This window comes from Oncorhynchus nerka, linkage group LG24, assembly GCF_034236695.1.
Source record: "Oncorhynchus nerka isolate Pitt River linkage group LG24, Oner_Uvic_2.0, whole genome shotgun sequence".
Taxonomy (NCBI): Eukaryota; Metazoa; Chordata; class Actinopteri; order Salmoniformes; family Salmonidae; genus Oncorhynchus; species Oncorhynchus nerka.
The window spans coordinates 51,637,068-51,661,428 of NC_088419.1; the positions used below are offsets into that span (position 1 = coordinate 51,637,068).

General features: G+C 49.7%; 1 protein-coding gene across 1 annotated transcript in view; it reads right to left on the bottom strand.

Annotated features, from left to right (window-relative positions):
• The window catches only part of LOC115108117 (nuclear factor I/A), a 179,016-nt gene that overhangs the window by 29,941 nt on the left and 124,714 nt on the right, over nt 1-24,361 (bottom strand). Inside the window, 3 exon segments of the mRNA XM_029632097.2 lie at nt 859-986; nt 2,970-3,087; nt 16,855-16,929. Coding sequence (XP_029487957.2) covers nt 859-986; nt 2,970-3,087; nt 16,855-16,929 — 321 coding nt within the window.

Below are 24,361 nucleotides of genomic sequence, written 5' to 3' on the forward strand. Positions count from 1 at the left end.
ATCACAACATGTTAGTAATAGTATTCATGTCATCGTTAATACCATGAAGGTGAGCCATAAAATGAAGGGGGAAAAGCCCATGGGCTCGACGGCGCTATTAAGTGACCCATAAAGTAAAAGCATCCTGAAATTCTGAGCTTGTGAGCACACAGGGTAGGACACTGGACTTTCCAGAGGAAAGCTGCAAAATGGCAAATTGCCCATCAAGACAGATCGCCTTTGTAAAAAAAAGTATATAAAGTCCAAAAGTGGTTCTGAAAAATGATCATGTGAGCCTTCGCTTTATGTAAGAATGGAAATCTCACGCGTCACCAACGCGTGAGGTCGAGACAGACTCAGACAGACAAGGAAGAGACAGGACACGATTCTCCCCCTCACTGTTTAGACACAATCCTACATTCTCACCCTTCACAAACGCACAATCCTACATTCTCACCCTTCACAAACCCACAATCCTACATTCTCACCCTTCACAAATGCACAATCCTACATTCTCACCCTTCACAAACACACAATCCTACATTCTCACCCTTCACAAACGCACAATCCTACATTCTCACCCTTCACAAACACACAATCCTACATTCTCACTCTTGACACACACACACACACACACACACACACACACACACACACACACACACACACACACACACACACACACACACACACACACACACACACACACACACACACACACACACACACACACCACTCCCTCTCTAGCTTGAAAGCAGAGGAGAAGAGCTATGTACAGTCGTAGTAGTAAGAGTAGGGAGGGTATCATCAGGGTAAAGGTGTGTTACAGGGGTGTTGGCATTAAGGGCAGGTCGGTTGGCAGCTTACAGCAGTACGTACCTGGTTCCACTTCGTGCCAGCTGCTGGCCTGGCTGCCGCTGCCCGGGGAGCGACCCTGGCCCGGGTAGTAGGACTCCTCTCCTGGACTGTCCACCTCATCCTCCATACACTTGATCCTCTTGGCCGAGCTGGTGGGAACACAGACACACAGACACGCACACACGCACACACGCACACACACACACACACACACACACACACACACACACACACACACACACACAGGTACAAGGGTGAACGCCTGCTAGCAATGTTTCAGTGCTATTCAGAGGCCATTCCTTAGCGCTTAGAGTTGAATGACAATACGCCTGTTTAAATATCTTCACTCATAAAATCGTACATTCAGTCATGATCTAAATGTGTCGACAAGAAGTATATTGTCACTGGTGTCTTTATAGAAACACAGTGTGTGTGTGTGTACGTTTAATGGTTGATCTCTTTGTGTCTGGTGCCCATGCATGTGGATCAACTTCCATGCTCTGCATCGGCCAGAATATGGAGTGTGTGTGTGTGTGTGTGTGTGTGTGTACATAGGGGTATCATCTGATGAATGCAGCCATCCCCCGGAGAGAGAGGCAGGCCAGATGAATGTAATCCTCTTTAACAGTGGCAACTCTGGCCAAGGATCAAGAGCCTGGGACTGACACACACGGCTGGCCTGAGTCTACCAGGTTATGTGTGTGTGTGTGTGGGGGGGCGGTCTGCATATGTTTGTGTTTGATGTGTATACAGTTAGGATGTAGCCTATGCATTTGGGTTAACGGGTGTGTGTGTGTATTCTGTCTGTATGTAAGCATGCATCCGTGTGTCTGCGCACGTGTGTGTGTGTGTTGGGCTCCTACTTGCGGCCACACCGGGGCCTCCCATCAAAGCCTGTCCCACACTGCTCTCTGCTTCACACAGTATCACTCCACACATGGACAGTGGTTTGGTGCTGGTGTGTGTGTATATCTACCAGACCACTGCTAGGGGGCGTCTCAAATGTCTCCCTATTCCCTTTATATGATGCACTTCCTTTGACCAGGGCCCATAGGTATCCCATAGGGCTAAGATCAAAAGTACACTATATAGGGACTAGGGTGCAAATGGGGAAGCACCCCTAAACCAGTGAGTTGTTTCCCTTGCCGTTGGTTCTGACATTTCTTTGTGTGTGTGTGTGTGTGTGTGTGATGTCTGCTGGCGGGTTTCCCTCCTAATTGCATAATTAGAGGCGGGGCACACACACACAGCCTCCTTGTTCAGCCGTGTTCGCTTCGGTAGGGAGGAGGCTGGACGGAGAGCAAGGCCGCTGGCTCACGTGGGCTTGACGCACACGGGTGTGCACGTGCATCCGAACCTGCACACACAGTGCCTGCGCATACACATATGCAAACCCATGTGCATTTAACATGCGCAAGTTTAACCAATGCACATGGAGAGTGTGTGTGTGTGTGTGTGTGTGTGTATGCTAGAGCGTATACAGTGCAACACTTTCCATTAGAAAGGATGGATATCTTGCAGTCATTATGTGAGTACGGTACAGGAGATGGTAGGTTGGAGGTTGAGCCCAGTTCAGTGAGCAGTGCCTCCAGGCTCTGTGTGTGTAGCTGCTCTTTCAGACCTTACACGGTGCGTGGGCTGTCTCCTGAGTAACGGGCAGAGTCAGAATGGGTGTGTGTGTGTGTGTTTGCGTTTGAGAGAAACACACATAAATGCGCTCCTAAACACACACATTGGTTTTTAACGCACAAACGTGCGCTTGAGCAAATACACACTGTGAGGTAAGGGTCTTGCTCGGAGAATGAGCAAGCCCTGTGTGTGTGTGTGTGTGTGTGTGTTCTGTGTGTGTGTGTGTGTGTTCTGTGTGTGTGTGTGCGCACGCTTGCGGGTGCATGCTTGAGTGTGTGCGTGAGTGTGTGTGCCTGTTTGCGTGTGTGTCCCTCTCATTCTCTCATTCTGTGTGTGCGTGAGGGTGTGTGCTTGTTTGCGTGTGTGTCCCTCTCATTCTGTGTGTGCGTGAGGGTGTGTGATTGTTTGCGTGTGTGTCCCTCTCATTCTGTGTGTGCGTGAGGGTGTGTGATTGTTTGCGTGTGTGTCCCTCTCATTCTGTGTGTGTGTGTGTGTGTGGTTACCTGCTGGAGGAGGTGCTTGGTAAGGGTCGCCTCATGGCCCCGGGGCTCATGCTGTAGTAGGAGGAGCTGTCCAAGTCCGCCAGCGAGAAGTTAGGACCCGTCCCCGCTGCGATTGGGGCTAGAGAGAGAGAGGAGAGATGAGGAGAGATGAGGAGAGAGGGAGAGGAGAGAGGGAGAGGAGAGATGAGGAGAGAGGAGGAGAGAGGGAGAGTAGAGAGGGAGAGGAGAGATGAGGAGAGATGAGGAGAGAGGGAGAGGAGAGAGGAGAGATGGAGAGGAGAGATGAGGAGAGATGAGGAGAGAGGGAGAGGAGAGAGGAGAGAGGAGAGAGGGAGAGGAGAGAGGGAGAGGAGAGATGGAGAGGAGAGATGAGAGGAGAGATGAGGAGAGAGGGAGAGGAGAGAGGAGAGAGGGAGAGGAGAGAGGAGAGATGAGGAGCGATGAGGAGAGAGGGAGAGGAGAGAGGGAGGGAGAGAGAGGAGAGAGGGAGAGGAGAGAAGGAGAGGAGAGAGGGAGAGGAGAGAGGGAGAGGAGAGATGAGGAGAGAGGGAGAGGAGAGAGGGAGAGGAGAGAGGAGGGAGATGAGGAGAGATGAGGAGAGATGAGGAGAGAGGGAGAGGAGAGAGGAGAGAGGGAGAGGAGAGATGGAGAGGAGAGATGAGGAGAGAGGGAGAGGAGAGAGGAGAGAGGGAGAGGAGAGATGAGGAGCGATGAGGAGAGAGGGAGAGGAGAGAGGGAGAGGAGAGATGAGGAGAGATGAGGAGAGAGGGAGAGGAGAGAGGGAGAGGAGAGATGAGGAGAGAGGGAGAGGAGAGAGGGAGAGAGGGAGAGGGAGAGGAGAGAGGGAGAGGGAGAGGAGAGAGGGAGAGGAGAGAGGGAGAGGAGAGAGGGAGAGTAGAGAGGAGAGAGGGAGATGAGAGATGGTGAGGAGAGAGGGAGAGGGAGGGAGACCATTAGTTGTGTTACATTTCAAACGTGTGTTTCCTCTCCCTGTCTTCTTGTCATCTCCTTCATCTTCACTGAGCCCAAACACACAGAATAGACCTGAGCAACATGGAGGAGTATTGGGAATGTGCTCCCACCTGTACAGTGCTGATGAGAGGAGACAAGAGGAAAGGAAGCCACTTTTGACTATTGAGACGCGGTCGGTACCTCGTTCGCCTTGTTGCACCAAAGTGTCCCACTAAAAAGGTTTCCCTTCCCGCTGCCTGCTCACTCACTCGTGTGTGTGTGTGTGTGTGTGTGTGTGTGTGTAGGTCACCGTGGGACTAGCTGGCATGCTATCGAGCGCCTTTTGTCAGCCAGTCCATAAAGGCAGGCGTTGGTGCCTCTTTATATTCATGGTGACAGGGACCACTATTTTTGATGAGGACAGCGCAAACGTGAGGCGGAGGGGATGAGGGAGGGTTGCCGCTGCATACCAAACAGAGGAGAGGAAGAGGAGGAGAGGAAGAGAAGGAGGAGGAGGCTGTGACAGACACGGTAATGGTGTTCCTAATTAACATTGGAAGAGGACACTGGTACAGGGGCAAGAGGGAGAAAGGGAGGGCGGGATGGATGGAGAGGGGGAGAGGGGGAGGGAGGGAGAGAGGGAGGGATGGAGAGAGAGAGAGAGGGATGGAGAGAGAGTGAGAGAGGGAGGGATGGAGAGAGCGGGAGAGAGGGAGGGACGGAGAGAGAGGGAGGGAGAGAGAGAGAGGGATGGAGAGAGAGGGCGAGAGGGGGAGGGATGGAGAGAGAGGGAGGGATGGAGAGAGAGGGAGGGATGGCGAGAGAGGGAGGGATGGAGAACGGGAGGGAAGCAGGGAGAGAGGAGAGGGAGAAAGCGCGATAGTGCATGTGTCATCACAACGCAGCATCCAGCAAACATCTCTAACAATAACTACCAAAAAAATCAACACTGTCCCTCGTAGTCATTCCATAACCCCCCCCCCAAAAAAAAAAACAAATGCCACTGTCATTTCCAAAATTCCATCCCCCTTCATCCTCCCTCCCTTCCTAATCCAAAGTGGCTTGGCGGGTTTATTTACGAGGCGGGCAGTAAAGCGGAGGGTACATTTGCATGGCTAATAGTGGGGGCCGCAGAAGTAATTTGTGAGAGAGCTAACCTGGGCACCGGGCTGCAGTAACTCAGCCTATAGCTCTAGTCTGGAGAGGAAGAAAGAGAGGGATGGAAGGAGAGCGGGAGAGTAGGGACAGAGGGGGTGTAAGGATGGAGGAAGGGAGGGGGAGAGGGTGGGTGTAAGGATGGAGGAAGGGAGGGGGAGAGGGGGTGTAAGGATGGAGGAAGGGAGGGGGAGAGGGGGAGGGGGTGTAAGGATGGAGGAAGGAAGGGAAGGGGGTGTAGGGATGGAGGAAGGGAGGGGAGAGAGGGGGTGTAGGGATGGAGGAAAGGAAGGGGGGTGTAGGGATAAAGAGAGTGAAGGAGGGATGGAAAGAGAGAAATGGATAGAGGGAAAGAGGGGGATAGAAGGAGAGGAAAGTAGGAGGAGAGTGATAGTGGGAAGGAAAGAAAGAGGGATATCGAAATAAAGGTGTACAGCGAGGGCCCTTCCTTCGGAACCAGTGGGATAGAGGGATGAGAAAGAGAGGGAGGCAGGATAAAGGGAGAGAGGAGAAAAATGACCAACGCTGCAGTCTGTCTGACTGGAATGGAAATCAATCATAAAGGTAATCCGCAGTCTCTACCTCTTAAGGGCTTTATCAAGTGCTTTTTGCCTCCTGGAGGATTCCAAATGAAACCTGTAGCTATCAGGCCTGCATTGATCTCTCTCTCTCTCTCTCTCTCTCTCTCCCTCTCCTTCTCTCCCTCCCTCCCTCGCTCTCCCTCTCTCTGACGGAGCCTTCCTCTCTCTGACGGAGCCATTCTCCCTTCTCTCCCACCATATCTGTCAGACTACCTTGGTTGTACCTTGCCGGTGCAGGAAGAAAGTTTAGCATTAGCGAAATGTTTCAATCAGCTCAATCTACTCATTAGCCACTTTAGTGCAAAGGAATGCGTCAGACGGTAGGTGTGTGTGTGCGAGAGAGAGACAAAGGCAAACACACAAACTAGTGCACACTAGTGCCGCGACAAGGTGGTGCTGCTGTACAATTGGCCCATCTGTTTGCTAGCCTCTCTATTTATCCCTCCCCCTCTCCCTCCCCTCTCGCTCTCCAGTGTGGTCCACTACCAAAGAGGCTGCCATTTCCTCCCCACGCCCCCCTCACCTCACCGGTCCCCCCCCCCAATCCAGCCAGACACCGGGGATCTAAACCTCCACAAAAGCTGTGAGGGCAGTCTTTAGAAAAAAAGAGAAGAGGGAGAAAGGAGAAAAAAACCTCTCCTTTGTTCGAGCGGATTTTCAAATTGAAGCATTTGACAACAAAGGCAGCAATCAACTTCAAACCCGGACATCCGCCCAGCAACTAGAGAGCGAGAGAGAGAGAGCCCCCGAGCTTCTCCTCCCTCCATCCCTCCTCCTCTCCTTTCCATCGCTTTATTGACGGAGAGTGTAATGGCATGATGGGATGAGCGAACGGCTACAGAGGGAGGAGATGCGAGGGAAAAAGAGAGAGAGAGAGAGAGAGAGAGAGAGAGAGAGAGAGAGAGAGAGGCCCTGACAGGACTTGAGTTTTTCTGCTTGGTCAGCGCCGCTGTGTTTTCTCTCTGTTGCTGCCCTGCAGACCTGCTCCTGGACTTAACATACACACACACACACTCCTGGTGGGGCTTCTTACACACACACACACACACACACACACACACACACACACACACACACACACACACACACACACACACACACACACACACACACACACACTTCTGGTGGGGCTTCTCACACCCATACGCACACACACACTCCTGGTGGGGGTTCTCACACCCATACGCACGCACGCACACACACACACACTCCTGGTGGGGCTTCTCACACCCATACGCACACACACACACACACTCCTGGTGGGGCTTCTCACACCCATACGCACACACACACACACACACACACACACACACACACACAGTGAGCTACCGCTGTGCTACTGGTACTGGGAACTGCCTTCAGAAATTATTCATACCCCCATTACTTACTCCACATTTGTTGTGTTAGAGCCTGAATTCCATGTATTTTATTTTTATTTTTATCTCACCCACCTAAACACAATATCCCATAATGACAACATGTTTCTAGGATTTTTTATTTATCGAAAATGAAATACAGAAACATGTCATTTACATGAGTATTGACACCCCATGTCAGAATCCCCTTTGGCAGTGATTACAGCTGTGAGTCTTTCTGGGTAAGTCTCTAAGAGCTTTACATACCTGGATTGTACAATATTAGCACATTATCATGTTTAAAATTCTTCAAGCTCTGTCAAATTTGTTGTTGATCATTGCTCGACAGACATTTTCAAGTCTTGCCATAGATTTTCAAACCGATTTAAGTCAAAACTGTAACTAGGCCACTCGGGAACGTTCAATGTCGTCTTGGTAAGCGACTCCAGAGTATCTTTGGATTTGTGTTTTAGGTTATTGTCCTGGTGAAAGGTGAATTTATCTCCCAGTGTTTGTTGGAAATCAGACTGAACCAGGTTTCCCTCTAGGATTTTGCCTGTGCTTAGCTCTATTCCGTTTAATTTTATCTTTAAAAACCTCCCTAGTCAAGCATACCCATAACATGATGCAGCCACCACCATGCTTGAAAATATGAGTGGTACTGTAATCAGTGATGTGTTGTGTTTGCCCCAAACGTAACGTTTTATATTTATAAAAAACTTAATTTCTTACTTTTTTTTTTTACAGTTTTACTTTAGTGCCTTATTGCAAACAGTATACATGTTTTGGAATATGTTTTATTCTGTACAGACTTCCTTTTTTTCACTCTGTCACTTAGGTTAGTACATGTATTGTGGAGTAACTATAATGTGGTTGATCCATCCTCAGTTTTCCTCCTATCACAGCCATTAAACTCCGTAACTGTTTTAAAGTCACCATTGGCCTCATGGTGAAATCCCTGAACGGTTTCCTTCCTCTCTGGCAACTGAGTTAGGAAGGTAGTCTGTATCTTTTGTAGTGACTGAGTGTATTGATACACCATCCAAAGTGTAATTAATAACTTCAACATGCTCAAAGGGATAATCAATGTCTGCTTTTTTTAAAAACCCATCTGCCAACGGCTGCCCTTATTTGCGAGGCATCGGGAAACCTCCCTGGTCTATGTGGTTAAATCTGCGTTTGAAATGGTATATGTGGGGTGCAGAGTTGAGGTAGTCATTCCAGAATCATGTTAAACACCATGATTGCACACAGAGTGTCCATGCAACTTATAGTGAAGCACTTTTTGTTTTTACTCCTGAACTTATTTAGGCTTGGCATGACAAAGGGGTTGAACACTTATACGACAGAAGACGTTTCACCTTTTTGTTTGTTTGATTCATTTCCAAAAACATCCTTCCACTTGGACATTATGGGGTATTGTTTTTTAGGCCAATGAAGACATTCTGAAGGCACTGTATATTTTAACACCCGTTATTGAGTGCTGCTACTGTGGCACAGCCACCAGAGCCATACCAGCTGCACTGCTTAACCCCATACACCAGTACCGCCAGTGGCTGTGTGTGGCGACCAGATGGCACTGCCCACTGGCACAGGAGCCGGTCGGGGCATGGTGATGCTGTTGGGGTTGGCAAGGCTGGCACACCGTGTGGTGGATGAAGGGTGTGTGTGTGTGATGTGTGTGTGCATTAAGTCTCCCCAGAGGTGGTGCCAGGGAGTGCCAGGGGGCAGACAGAGTGGCTGAGGGTGAAGGGGGGGGGGTTGGATAGAAGGATGGCAGGATGGAGGGAAGGCCTTGCCAGCCCTTCTCTCTTCCATTATTCATTCATTTGCTCACCCTGTTCTTCCCAGTCGTCTGGTCTCTGGGTGTCCATGCCAAGGCCCCATTGTGTGTGTGTGTGTGTGTGTTGGAGGGATCCCAGGTGGGCATGCCCCTTGAAATGGGTGCTGTTTGCCACTAATACTAGCATGGTGCCAACTAGTTTTTAGATAGAGTGTGTGTGAGTGTACTCGTGTGTATTCATGCGCTTGAAAATACGTGTGTGTGTGTGTCTATGGTGGGCCAATATTAGCAGATGACCTGCAGGTGGACACCATTGGTCGAGGCGTGTGTTGTCCTGGGGCCGGATTCACAAAACATTACTTACGAAAAGAACTTAAGAAGCTGCTTAGGACAAAAAATAAGAAGTTCACGATAGTTCGTAAATGCAATTCCTCAAAATGTTCTTAGGAATATGTCGTTTTTTTTTTAGGAACTTCGTAAATATCTTCTTATGTGGCATTGACATCAGTGACAACTAATAAATAAGCCTAATGTGACAGGGATGATAGGATCTAATGACAGGGATGATAGGATCTAATGACAGGGATGATAGGATCTAATGACAGGGATGATAGGATCTAATGACAGGGATGATAGGATCTAATGACAGGGATGATAGGATCTAATGACAGGGATGATAGGATCTAATGTGACAGGGATGATAGGATCTAATGACAGGGATGATAGGATCTAATGACAGGGATGATAGGATCTAATGACAGGGATGATAGGATCTAATGACAGGGATGATAGGATCTAATGACAGGGATGATAGGATCTAATGACAGGGATGATAGGATCTAATGTGACAGGGATGATAGGATCTAATGACAGGGATGATAGGATCTAATGTGACAGAGATGATAGGATCTAATGACAGGGATGATAGGATCGAATGACAGGGATGATAGGATCTAATGACAGGGATGATAGGATCTAATGACAGGGATGATAGGATCTAATGTGACAGGGATGATAGGATCTAATAACAGGGACGATAGGATCTAATGACAGGGATGATAGGATCTAATGACAGGGATGATAGGATCTAATAACAGGGATGATAGGATCTAATGACAGGGATGATAGGATCTAATGACAGGGATGATAGGATCTAATGACAGGGATGATAGGATCTAATGACAGGGATGATAGGATCTAATGACAGGGATGATAGGATCTAATAACAGGGATGATAGGATCTAATGACAGGGATGATAGGATCTAATGACAGGGATGATAGGATCTAATGACAGGGATGATATGATCTAATGACAGGGATGATAGGATCTAATGACAGGGATGATAGGATCTAATGACAGGGATGATAGGATCTAATGACAGGGATGATAGGATCTAATGACAGGGATGATAGGATCTAATGACAGGGATGATAGGATCTAATGACAGGGATGATAGGATCTAACCCACCACAACAAAGTGTTGATATTTACATTATATTACATGTATTTATTTGCTTAATGCCTCAAGAATAAAAATGTGTTAGTCGGCTCGCGAACCCTTCACACACACACACACACACACACGTTATCTTACAGACTAACGTTAGCTACTGTACATCAAAATCAAAAATGGATAACCAAGGAAAGCGCAATTAAAAAGTCAAGCAAACAAGAGGTTGAAGTGACGGTGGAGGGAACAGCAGCCAGGAAAAGGTTTCTGTTGGGGAGACTTGAAAACTGCGTGGTCACTGCAGACACCAAAAAGAGAGGATGGGCGAGAGCGGCCGAGTCGGTCTCTGCCGTCGGGGGTATGGCATAAGAAGTGGTCAAAATGGCAGTTAAGAAGACATTTCTTCTTAAGGTTTTGTGAATCCGGCCCCAGGTGTCTATGTGGTGCCTCCTGGCACTGCCTCGACAGGATTCCCTTGTTAAACTGGCACTGCCTCGACAGGGTTCCCTGGTTAAACTGGCACTGTCTCGACAGGGTTCCCTGGTTAAACTGGCACTGCCTCGACAGGGTTCCCTGGTTAAACTGGCACTGTCTCGACAGGGTTCCCTGGTTAAACTGGCACTGTCTCGACAGGGTGCCCTGGTTAAACTGGCACTGTCTCGACAGGGTTCCCTGGTTAAACTGGCACTGTCTCGACAGGGTTCCCTGGTTAAACTGGCACTGCCTAGACAGGGTGCCCTGGTTAAACTGGCACTGTCTCGACAGGGTTCCCTGGTCAAACTGGCACTGCCTCGACAGGGTGCCCTGGTTAAACTGGCACTGTCTCGACAGGGTTCCCTGGTCAAACTGGCACTGCCTCGACAGGGTGCCCTGGTTAAACTGGCACTGCCTCGACAGGGTGCCCTGGTCAAACTGGCACTGCCTCGACAGGGTTCCCTGGTTAAACTGGCACTGCCTCGACAGGGTGCCCTGGTTAAACTGTCACTGTCTCGACAGGGTTCCCTGGTCAAACTGGCACTGTCTCGACAGGGTGCCCTGGTTAAACTGGCACTGCCTCGACAGGGTGCCCTGGTCAAACTGGCACTGTCTCGACAGGGTTCCCTGGTTAAACTGGCACTGTCTCGACAGGGTTCCCTGGTCAAACTGGCACTGCCTAGACAGGGTGCCCTGGTTAAACTGGCACTGTCTCGACAGGGTTCCCTGGTCAAACTGGCACTGCCTCGACAGGGTGCCCTGGTTAAACTGGCACTGTCTCGACAGGGTTCCCTGGTCAAACTGGCACTGCCTCGACAGGGTGCCCTGGTTAAACTGGCACTGCCTCGACAGGGTGCCCTGGTCAAACTGGCACTGCCTCGACAGGGTTCCCTGGTCAAACTGGCACTGCCTCGACAGGGTGCCCTGGTTAAACTGGCACTGTCTCGACAGGGTTCCCTGGTCAAACTGGCACTGTCTCGACAGGGTGCCCTGGTTAAACTGGCACTGCCTCGACAGGGTGACCTGGTCAAACTGGCACTGTCTCGACAGGGTGCCCTGGTCAAACTGGCACTGTCTCGACAGGGTGCCCTGGTCAAACTGGCACTGCCTCGACAGGGTGCCCTGGTCAAACTGGCACTGCCTCGACAGGGTGCCCTGGTCAAACTGGCACTGCCTCGACAGGGTGCCCTGGTCAAACTGGCACTGCCTCGACAGGGTGCCCTGGTCAAACTGGCACTGCCTCGACAGGGTTCCCTGGTCAAACTGGCACTGTCTCGACAGGGTTCCCTGATTAAACTGGCACTGTCTCGACAGGGTGCCCTGGTCAAACTGGCACTGTCTCGACAGGGTTCCCTGGTCAAACTGGCACTGCCTCGACAGGGTGCCCTGGTCAAACTGGCACTGCCTCGACAGGGTTCCCTGGTCAAACTGGCACTGTCTCGACAGGGTTCCCTGGTTAAACTGGCACTGTCTCGACAGGGTGCCCTGGTCAAACTGGCACTGTCTCGACAGGGTTCCCTGGTCAAACTGGCACTGCCTCGACAGTGTGCCCTGGTCAAACTGGCACTGCCTCGACAGGGTGCCCTGGTCAAACTGGCACTGCCTCGACAGGGTGCCCTGGTCAAACTGGCACTGCCTCGACAGGGTGCCCTGGTCAAACTGGCACTGCCTCGACAGGGTTCCCTGGTCAAACTGGCACTGTCTCGACAGGGTTCCCTGGTTAAACTGGCACTGTCTCGACAGGGTTCCCTGGTTAATCTGGCACTGTCTCGACAGGGTGCCCTGGTCAAACTGGCACTGTCTCGACAGGGTGCCCTGGTCAAACTGGCACTGCCTCGACAGGGTTCCCTGGTCAAACTGGCACTGTCTCGACAGGGTTCCCTGGTTAAACTGGCACTGTCTCGACAGGGTTCCCTGGTTAAACTGGCACTGTCTCGACAGGGTGCCCTGGTCAAACTGGCACTGTCTCGACAGGGTGCCCTGGTCAAACTGGCACTGCCTCGACAGTGTGCCCTGGTCAAACTGGCACTGCCTCGACAGGGTGCCCTGGTCAAACTGGCACTGCCTCGACAGGGTGCCCTGGTCAAACTGGCACTGCCTCGACAGGGTGCCCTGGTCAAACTGGCACTGCCTCGACAGGGTTCCCTGGTTAAACTCAAAGGGTGCCCTGGCACTGGCTGTCTCAACAGGGTTCCCTGGTCAAACTGGCAAAGGGTTCCCTGGCACTGCCTCGACAGGGTGCCCTGGTTAAACTGGCACTGCCTCGACAGGGTTCCCTGGTTAAACTGGCACTGCCTCGACAGGGTTCCCTGGTTAAACTGGCATTGCCTCGACAGGGTGCCCTGGTCAAACTGGCACTGTCTCGACAGGGTGCCCTGGTCAAACTGGCACTGTCTCGACAGGGTGCCCTGGTCAAACTGGCACTGTCTCGACAGGGTGCCCTGGTCAAACTGGCACTGTCTCGAAAGGGTGCCCTGGTCAAACTGGCACAGTCTCGACAGGGTGCCCTGGTCAAACTGGCACTGGGCTACAGAGATAAACCCATGACTGTGTGGCATGACAAAGTAGTGATACCGCATTTGATTGGGAATGTCTAGAAGGACCAGTGAACTAGATTAGAGGAACACTGTCTCAGAAGAGACGGATAGAATGTACGTAGAATAGAATGTACGAGACATAGATAGGTAAGGGAGGAGAGAGAGGAAAAAGGGAGGCATGGAAAGGAAAGGGTGATACCCGGGCCCGGTAATGAACAGGACAATTACAATTCCGCCCAAGTCACGACTACCAAAATAAATGTAAAAAACGATGTAGCTATAACCACTAACTTTATGAAGACTTTCATTTCGCTCTCTCCACCCTCCCTCCCTCTCGTTTTTTTTGTGTGGTGCTTTAATAGGATATTGATCGACAGAAGCAGATTCGATTGGGCCCTGCCACTGAATTGTGTAATGGGTGCACAAAGCCAAGGTCACACTGCCATATAGACGGGGGTAGGTGGGGGGCTGTCGCCCCATTCAATACCATGAACGACCTCTCATCTTCTGCACTGTGCACAAGTCAACCCCCCCCACCCCTGCCTGGTTCCACGCATGCACACACACACACACACACACACACACACACACACACGGAGCGTCGTAATGTCGACCTTACGTGCACCTCCACACTTCCACTGGGATTACGCTAAAGTGCATCAGCTTTCTGATGCCAACTGTTCCACAAAAAAAAAAGGAAAAACACACACACTCGCTCAGGAAGTGTATGTGTGTGTGTGTGTGTCCACCAAAGTCATGGCTGTGTATACTGTCCAGCACTCTATCTGGCCATATAGAGCAATCCCCTTAGAGAGACCCGTCGACCCCCACCCACACAAATACACACAGATACAGCTTTGCTGACTGGGTAGATATGGACACTTTGGGCCAGTGGCTATTTAAGGGAAGACCAGGCACCCTTCGGCAAACCACGGGTGCTGTCAATGTTTTGGGGGGGAGGGGGATCTCTAAGGGGATTGCTCTATATGGCCAGATAGAGTGCTGGACAGTGTGTCTGTGATCGTCTTCAAGATGGAGAGAACCTGGAGTGCACTCGTATGGACCTTGTCAGGAGGCAGGAGTTTCCTGTAGCTACAAGTTGTGCAGGGTTTTGTTCCAGCCCTGTAGGTCTGTCTCATGTGCACTGTGTCTGTGTATTAAAGGTTTACAGTATTCTTTGCCTGACCTGTTGATTGGCAAAGGCATTTTATTTGATATATTCAACACAACACTTCATTCCATACTTGATTTATTATGTATTGGCATTTAGAAGAAAAAACCTTTCTAGACTGTTAGCTTTAAGGGCCACACACAGTCAGTCAGATGTACAGTAGCTAAGTGAATAAAGCTCCCTTGTGGCTATGTTGTGGCTGGAAGAGAGCGAGAGAAAGAGAGAGAGAGAGAGAGAGAGAGAGAGAGAGAGAGAGAGCGTGGTAGAGAGAGAGAGAGAGAGAGAGAGAGCGTGGTAGAGAGAGAGAGAGGGATAGCGAGAAACAGCGAAATAAAAAGTTTGTAAGAGAGAGAGAGAGAGAGAGAAAGAAATCTTCCAGAAAACATAAGCCACCCGGTAACTTCCTTTCTTCTACCTACCCCCCCCCCCCCCCACACCACCACCCCCACCCGTGTCACAGATGTTGGGATAAAAGCCCAGCTCTTCATAGAACCAGATCCATTATGCATATTCCTTAATCTTGTTAACCATCACATGCCAGGACTTCTGATGCGGGGGCCGCGCTATGCCTGCGCTAATCAGACTAATATCACAAGCTAGTGATACACATGCACCCCCTCTCTCTCACACACACACACACACACACACACACATACACGTCCCAATAGAACACAACCTATTGTACACTCAGGATCATGGGATCCTTCTGGTTTCGTCCCAAACAGACACACACAACTCCACAATAAACGATTGTCCGATTGCTTGCCTGACACGTCTCACACACACACACACACACACACACACACACACACACACACACGATGGGTCTGCCCTGCCCTACCCTGTCCTCTGCCAACACAATGGAGGCATCTGGAGAGGGCCAAGACCTGGGTGCCAGCTCTGTGAGACTGAGAAGGGGGGGGTTGTGTGTGTGTGCCTATGTGTGTGTGTAGGTTAAAATCCTAGTGGGGGGATTCACACGGTGGGCCGGATGCCCGGGTCCACCCTGTCTGGATCCCCTTGGCACTCCGGTCTCCCCCAACCCTCCCCCGTCTCACCTCCCCCGCATCTCCCTGACCATCCCCACTATGGCTGGTCCTAGGTGTGGTGCGGCCCAGCCCAGTATTGGGTCACGACAGTGTGTGTGTGTGTGTCTGTGTGTGTGTGTGTGTGTGTGTGGTAGGGTGGTCATCAATGCACCTTTGATCAAAAGGGGCTCCAGCCGGAGTGCTGACAGGCACTTTCAATGGGCTATTGTTAGCGGGGGCTATCGACAGGGCCGTATGGATTGTTCTGCACTCTGTCACTCTCCTCCCTCCATCCATCCCTCCCTCGCTCTCTACCCCCCTCTCTCTACCGCCCCGTGTTGCGCGTAGACGGCACTTTTTAAAGGTCACGTTTGCTTCCCCTCCCTCTCTCACTCTGCCTCTCCTCCCATCTCTCTCTTTTGTCTTTCCCGTCTCCTCCTCCTTATCCGAACGACGACGATGGCTTTCTTTTGCTCAGTACTTCGTCTCGCCACGTCCCTCACCTCTTTCTCACCCCTTCACTTTCTCGTTGCCCCATTCTCCTTCTCCTAGAGGGCTTTTACACGCAGGTCCTACAGAGTCCCCCAGTCCCAACACGACACACCAGTCGATCATTACGTAGGCCTTCTTGTCGGGTCTTGGGGACCAGCTATGATGCCACAGCAGACGGGTGCCTGGTCTTGTTTTAGTTCACTTCCAGCCTTACCTGAAATAAAAGGGACTCCAGGGCGTGTATTGCAGTGGCTCAGGGTAGGAGTGCTGATCTAGGATCAGGTCCCCCCCATGTATTATTTCCTTATGATCTAAAAGGCAACTGGTCCTATCAGTCCTTTGGGAATACGGGCCCAGATCTTAGTTGATCTGGGTCTTTGTTTTTAGCCGACTGTCTGATTTGGGAGAGATTTGGGGTTTGCTCTTAGTTCATTAAGAGAGTATGTGTGTGTGTGGGGGGGCTCTCCGTACTGGTCCTGATAAATTGCATTAGTGGGCCGGACCATATCGATGGCAGATCTGCAATCAAATCACAGCCTGCAGGGATCTCTTTGTGGAGGGGGAGAGACAGGGAGAATGGAAGAGAGAGAGAGGGAGGGAGGGAGAGAGGGAAAGAGAGAGGGAGAGAGAGAGGGAAAAAAAGAGAGAGAGGGAGAGAAAGAGAGAGAGAAAGAGAGAGAGAAAGAGAGGGAGAAAGAGAGGGAGGGAAAGAGAGGGATGGGGACAGGGAAAGAGGGAGTGGTGGAAGGAAAGAGAGAGAGAGAGAGAGAGAGAGGGAGGGGAAAGAGAGAGAGAGGGAGGGAGGGAAAGAGAGAGAGAGAGGGAGGGAAGGAAAGAGAGAGAGAGGGAGGGAGGGTCAGGGAGAGAAAAAGAGAGAGATTGAAATAACAAGATGGACAAACTTACTCTGTGAGACTCGCACGAGTTCAGCAACACTGAAGACCCCCGATGTGACGAAGCTGTCCTGGAAGCCAAGATGTCCTAAAAGCGCGAGAGAGAGAGAGAGATAGAAAAGCACAAGGTGATGCTATTGCCAACAGAGGGATCGGAAACATGAAAGAGGAGGTATAAGGGAAGAGGTACAGGATTCCCCACGTTTCTTTTCAAACACACACCACGACATTCTCTCCTGTTACGCAACACACACACACGCACAAACACACCCACCCTTCCATGTCCCGGTGGGAAAGAGAGGCCGTGTGGGGGAGGAGGGTGTGTTTAGGGTAACCCAGAGGGCAGGGCACATCTGGGGCCTCTGTCCCCATGGGTGTGTGTTTGCCTCTCCCAACACTACAGCAGGGGGCTCCAGGAGGGCCCCTAATCAAACTACTGGAGCATGTCTTGAGTTGGTACTAAACAAATTTGAGTGTCGAACTAAATCCCATCTCCACCCATCTTTCCAAGACTTTTTCCAAAACTTTGGACATGCTTTCCTACACTTTCCCCCCTCACAACTCATCTTCATTGCCCAGAACTGTGTCCCAGACAGCACGCAATAGCATTATAGCGCACTGCGTTGGACCAGGGGCCCATAGTACTCTGCTCAAACGTAGTACACTATTAAGGGAATTAGGTACACCCACCCCCATACAGGGAGTGTTGGCGGGTGAAACTCTGGTCGGTGGCTGAGGAGACCTGCAGCATGTGGACCACTAGATTCATACATAAAGAAGGCAACTGACAGAGAGAGTAGAGGGTGGACGGGGGTAGAGGCAGAGAGATAGATACTAAGAGGCAGGGAGAGAGGTAGACAGAAAGAGAGCCTCTTGCGTGAGAGAGCGATAATATATACGGCTCATTGCGAGCCAAACTGCTGACATTAGCTGAAAGTCTGTAGACCCACAGAGCACTCCCGCGCAGACGCCCCTGAGACTGGACGGGGGGGTGGGGGGGGGGGGCAGAGAGGGAAAGAGAAGGAGTGGGATTGAGAAAGAGATGAGAGAGGAATAAACAGGACAAGAGGAAAGGAGAACGAAGGAGAGAAATGGTGTGCTGGAGAAGCAGTGCGAACGGGAACGAGGGGGAACGAGGGGGAACGTGACAAACAAGAGAAAGAAGGAAAATGAGAATGTGAAAATTCCGAGACAGACAGAGAAAGACGGAAAGTGTGTGTCGGAGAATTGAGAGAGAGCAGGAGGGAGAGGAAGTTTGAAAAAGAGTGTGTGCGCGCACGTGTGCTAAGCATTAAGTTAAATAGTGTGTGTACAGTATATACGTGTGTGTCCCCGTGTGTGTCCATAGGCAAGTTAAATTGTGTGCGTACACTATATATATACACGCGTAGAGAAGTCAAAGTTTCCATGCAGCTTTACATACTTGTGAAACAACAATTACACAAAGCGTGTGTGTGTGTGTGTTCGAGCATGTCTGTCTGCCTGTCCGTCTGTGCAGAGAGCATAACACAGCCCCACTGTGGGATTGTAGGACACAGCGGCATAGCATAGCCACAGCGCACTAGCCTGAGCTGCCGGTACAGGGAGCAGGAAGGTATATATATATGCACTCGGCAGCCCGGGTTCAACAAGGCCATTTCCATGAGTGAGCGCCTCGTATAGGGAGACAGGGGGAGGAGGAGGAGGGGGCAGGGCTTCTATATCTCAACAAGGATAATCACTCCCAGCTGTGTCCACTGAGACAGAGAGAGAGGGGGGGGGGGGCTGAGAAAGAGAGTTAGAGAGAGGGCAGAAGAGGGAGAAGGGGGAAAAGAGAGGGAGAAATAAGAGAAAGAGAGGAGGGTAGGACGAGCCAGAGGTTCGGCTTTCATAAGAGCTGGGAGAGCTAACCTCCCCTCCGACTGGCGAGGGAGACCAAAAAAACTCAGCTCAACAGCGTGGGAGGGAGGGAGGAAAAAAGGTTGAGGCCCAAGTTCAACTGAGTTAGGGGAGAGAAAACGTGTCCCTACCAAACAATGACAAGTCAGAGAAAACTTTTGACATATCAACAAGTGCTTTTCTGTTTGCTAAAATGTGTGTGTGTGTGTGTGTATTGTTGCTAAAACGTGTGTACATTGTTTCCAAAACGTGTGTGGGTATTGTTGATAAAACGTGTGTGTTAGTTGTTTCAAAAATGTGTGTGTGTGTTTGTATTGTTGCTAAAACGTGTTTGTGAGTTATTTCTAAAACATGTGTGTGTGTTGCTGCTAAAACGGGTGTGTGTGTATTGTTTCTAAATCGTGTGTGTGTATTGTTTCTAAAACATGTGTGTGTGTATTGTTTCTAAAACGTGTGTGTGTGTGTATTGTTTCTAAAAACGTGTGTGTGTGTATTGTTTCATATGTGTGCAGCAGTAGAGGGTGTAAAGGCGAGGATATCCTCTGGTCTTATCTCATGGCCTGTGGATTGTACAACAAGCCTCTTGTCCTCGAAAGACACCAGTCAAGCTTTGTCAAACAGCACGTAGCACCCGGACCCACGGGTCAAGGTTAACCAGGAAAGGCCACACACACAAACACACACACACACACACACACACACACACACACACACGCTTTCTCAGTCACACACTTGCGCAGACACACAAACATTTGCAAACACATATTTGAACACACACACACACACACTTTCCCCTCACAGTCACACAGCGTGTTTTCCTGTGCTGACGACAGAGGCGGGGGGAGCGAGACGGGGCGACGTCGCGTCAGAGCGCTGGGTGTGGGTGAGGAGGGGAAGAGGGGAGAGGTAGTAAAGTGTGTGTGGAGTCAGCATTGTTGAAACCACAGCCTCTCTATTCTAACCGCCAGGGTCAAGTGCAGGATATGTCTAAGTTAGTGGGCCAAAGCTGACGGTATAGTTACTCTGCCTATGCAGCGCCTAGTACACCGACTGAAACTAGAGCGATGCAGAGCAACAGCCATTCAGCGTTTACTTTTAGGAGGCACCCTGTGGCATTTTATATGTCACACTAGTGTTGGGTGGAATTGATCAAACCGAGTGTAGGTGGTAGGGGCTAGGACTGTGTGACAAGGTTTAGTGTTTATTCTAGATGGGTTGGGTAAGGTGGTTGGTCTCTGGGAGAGAAATAAACTGTAGGTTAGGTTGAGACATAGTGTGAGCTGTAGGTTAGGTTGAGACATAGTGTGAGCTGTAGGTTAGGTTGAGACATAGTGTGAGCTGTAGGTTAGGTTGAGACATAGTGTGAGCTATAGGTTAGGTTGAGACATAGTGTGAGCTGTAGGTTAGGTTGAGACATAGTGTGAGCTGTAGGTTAGGTTGAGACATAGTGTGAGCTGTAGGTTAGGTTGAGACATAGTGTGAGCTGTATGTTAGGTTGAGACAGTGTGTGAGCTGTATGTTAGGTTGAGACATAGTGTGAGCTGTATGTTAGGTTGAGACATAGTGTGAGCTGTAGGTTAGGTTGAGACATAGTGTGAGCTGTATGTTAGGTTGAGACAGTGTGAGCTGTAGGTTAGGTTGATTCATAGTCTGAGCTGTATGTTAGGTTGAGACAGTGTGTGAGCTGTTTTTAGGTTGAGACAGTGTGAGCTGTAGGTTAGGTTGAGACACAGTGTGAGCTGTAGGTTAGGTTGAGACATAGTGTGAGCTGTAGGTTAGGTTGAGACATAGTGTGAGCTGTATGTTAGGTTGAGACATAGTGTGAGCTGTAGGTTAGGTTGAGACATAGTGTGAGCTGTAGGTTAGGTTGAGACATAGTGTGAGCTGTATGTTAGGTTGAGACAGTGTGTGAGCTGTATGTTAGGTTGAGACATAGTGTGAGCTGTAGGTTAGGTTGAGACAGTGTGTGAGCTGTATGTTAGGTTGAGACATAGTGTGAGCTGTAGGTTAGGTTGAGACAGTGTGAGCTGTAGGTTAGGTTGAGACAGTGTGTGAGCTGTAGGTTAGGTTGAGACATAGTGTGAGCTGTAGGTTAGGTTGAGACATAGTGTGAGCTGTAGGTTAGGTTGAGACATAGTGTGAGCTGTAGGTTAGGTTGAGACATAGTGTGAGCTGTATGTTAGGTTGAGACAGTGTGTGAGCTGTATGTTAGGTTGAGACATAGTGTGAGCTGTAGGTTAGGTTGAGACAGTGTGTGAGCTGTATGTTAGGTTGAGACATAGTGTGAGCTGTAGGTTAGGTTGAGACATAGTGTGAGCTGTAGGTTAGGTTGAGACATAGTGTGAGCTGTAGGTTAGGTTGAGACATAGTGTGAGCTGTAGGTTAGGTTGAGACAGTGTGAGCTGTAGGTTAGGTTGAGACATAGTGTGAGCTGTAGGTTAGGTTGAGACATAGTGTGAGCTGTAGGTTAGGTTGAGACATAGTGTGAGCTGTAGGTTAGGTTGAGACATAGTGTGAGCTGTAGGTTAGGTTGAGACATAGTGTGAGCTGTAGGTTAGGTTGAGACATAGTGTGAGCTGTAGGTTAGGTTGAGACATAGTGTGAGCTGTATGTTAGGTTGAGACAGTGTGTGAGCTGTATGTTAGGTTGAGACATAGTGTGAGCTGTATGTTAGGTTGAGACATAGTGTGAGCTGTAGGTTAGGTTGAGACATAGTGTGAGCTGTAGGTTAGGTTGAGACATAGTGTGAGCTGTAGGTTAGGTTGAGACATAGTGTGAGCTGTATGTTAGGTTGAGACAGTGTGAGCTGTAGGTTAGGTTGAGACATAGTGTGAGCTGTAGTTTAGGTTGAGACAGTGTGAGCTATAGGTTAGGTTGAGACATAGTGTGAGCTGTAGGTTAGGTTGAGTCATAGTCTGAGCTGTATGTTAGGTTGAGACAGTGTGTGAGCTGTATGTTAGGTTGAGACAGTGTGAGCTGTAGGTTAGGTTGAGACACAGTGTGAGCTGTAGGTTAGGTTGAGACATAGTGTGAGCTGTAGGTTAGGTTGAGACATAGTGTGAGCTGTATGTTAGGTTGAGACATAGTGTGAGCTGTAGGTTAGGTTGAGACATAGTGTGAGCTGTAGGTTAGGTTGAGACATAGTGTGAGCTGTATGTTAGGTTGAGACAGTGTGTGAGCTGTATGTTAGGTTGAGACATAGTGTGAGCTGTAGGTTAGGTTGAGACAGTGTGTGAGCTGTATGTTAGGTTGAGACATAGTGTGAGCTGTAGGTTAGGTTGAGACAGTGTGAGCTGTAGGTTAGGTTGAGACAGTGTGTGAGCTGTAGGTTAGGTTGAGACATAGTGTGAGCTGTAGGTTAGGTTGAGACATAGTGTGAGCTGTAGGTTAGGTTGAGACATAGTGTGAGCTGTAGGTTAGGTTGAGACATAGTGTGAGCTGTAGGTTAGGTTGAGACAGTGTGAGCTGTAGGTTAGGTTGAGACATAGTGTGAGCTGTAGGTTAGGTTGAGACATATTGTGAGCTGTAGGTTAGGTTGAGACATAGTGTGAGCTGTATGTTAGGTTGAGACAGTGTGTGAGCTGTATGTTAGGTTGAGACATAGTGTGAGCTGTAGGTTAGGTTGAGACATAGTGTGAGCTGTAGGTTAGGTTGAGACATAGTGTGAGCTGTAGGTTAGGTTGAGACATAGTGTGAGCTGTAGGTTAGGTTGAGACAGTGTGAGCTGTAGGTTAGGTTGAGACAGTGTGAGCTGTAGGTTAGGTTGAGACATAGTGTGAGCTGTAGGTTAGGTTGAGACAGTGTGAGCTGTAGGTTAGGTTGAGACATAGTGTGAGCTGTAGGTTAGGTTGAGACATAGTGTGAGCTGTATGTTAGGTTGAGACAGTGTGTGAGCTGTATGTTAGGTTGAGACATAGTGTGAGCTGTAGGTTAGGTTGAGACATAGTGTGAGCTGTAGGTTAGGTTGAGACATAGTGTGAGCTGTAGGTTAGGTTGAGACATAGTGTGAGCTGTAGGTTAGGTTGAGACAGTGTGAGCTGTAGGTTAGGTTGAGACAGTGTGAGCTGTAGGTTAGGTTGAGACAGTGTGAGCTGTAGGTTAGGTTGAGACATAGTGTGAGCTGTATGTTAGGTTGAGACATCAACTATTATCTGGTACATGATTGAGCGGTTGAGATGACCTGTCTGTTAGGCTGAGGTGACTTTTAGGAAGTGTGTGTGTGTGTGTGTGTGTGTGTGTGTGTGCGCGTGTGTGGGAGGGAGGGATTATTCCCTCTGCTGAGTACCCACACATGCACAACTCATCTCGACCCGGCGCTACAGCCAGCCAGCAGATGGACTTTGGCTCCCTCCCAAAAAAAGAAAACATTAAATCAAATAAATAAAACTAAAATATCACACAGGCATTATGGGAGGTGATGTTGGATATCCGCAAGAGAGGCACATGCAAGATGGAGCGACCTTCAGTTCATCCACAGGGGAGGGAAAAAAGAGAGAGAGGGAGAGAGAGAGAGAGAGAGAGAGAGAGAGAGAGAGAGCAGATGAGCAGATGACATCAGCTACATATGGGCCAGGGGGTGAGAGGAGGAGGGGAGGTGAGAGGGAGGGGGGAGAGGAGGAGAGAGGGAAGGGGGGTGGGGGAATAAACAAGCTCCTCATCTGTCTGTCTGTGTTAATTGCTATAAAAAGTCCCAAACACAAACACAGGGCGGGGCGGGGCGGTGTCACGCGCAAATAGGTCCCTCTCCCTATACTAAGTACCACTCCCAGCTATCTGGGGAGTGGGAAAGACATTTGTTATAAGGCAACGGGGTGTTGGCAGGGACAATCTTAAGATATGGTCATGTTATAAAAACAACACTAGACACTTATGAGAGAGATGGTCGACCCCCCCCCCCCTCCCCAAACACACACTCTCCTCATGGCTAGGTAATGGCCTCCCGTCTCCCCTCCCCAAACACACACTCTCCTCATGGCTAGGTAATGGCCTCCCGTCTCCCCTTTGGCTTTAAGGTGCTAGATGTTCACACGGGGTGTGAGCGTGTTGTAAATCGCCAGCTCCGAGCAGCCCAGGAGAAGAGGCCTGGCTGGGCCACAACCACACTGCTTAGCGAAGGCAAAACACATGTCCGTGTGTGTGTGTCTGTGTGGTTTCGGCGTGGGGGGGGGTTGAAAAATAAATCAACTCTTTCTCCCCGACAGCGTCCAGACAATTTTTGGCACGGATAATTTAAAAAATCCAACTGGCAGAAAGTACTGTAGTTTAAAATCGTACAGGAAGGTTAAGTGAATGTGAATAGAAGTGGACTTATGTGGAATGGACCTTCCCATTTGAGACTTAAAATAAGAAAAATGTCCCATTACCCGATTGCACCTTTGTCATTGTTTTGTCAATAAAAAAATAGTAAGACTTCCTTCCTCCCTTCAAGTGAACACTGGATACCGTAGGTCAAAGCAAGGACTCTACACGCCACACGGCTTTGCGCAATCCAGTCGTGTTGAGATCAGTGATCACTTCAAGGAGGGAAGTATTTTCAAAGCATTGGCTCGGCAGGCACTGGTTGGGGGTGTAATTTTACAGACGGGCAGGAGTAGGAATGAAGACAGGTGAACTTACACACACACACACACACACACACACAC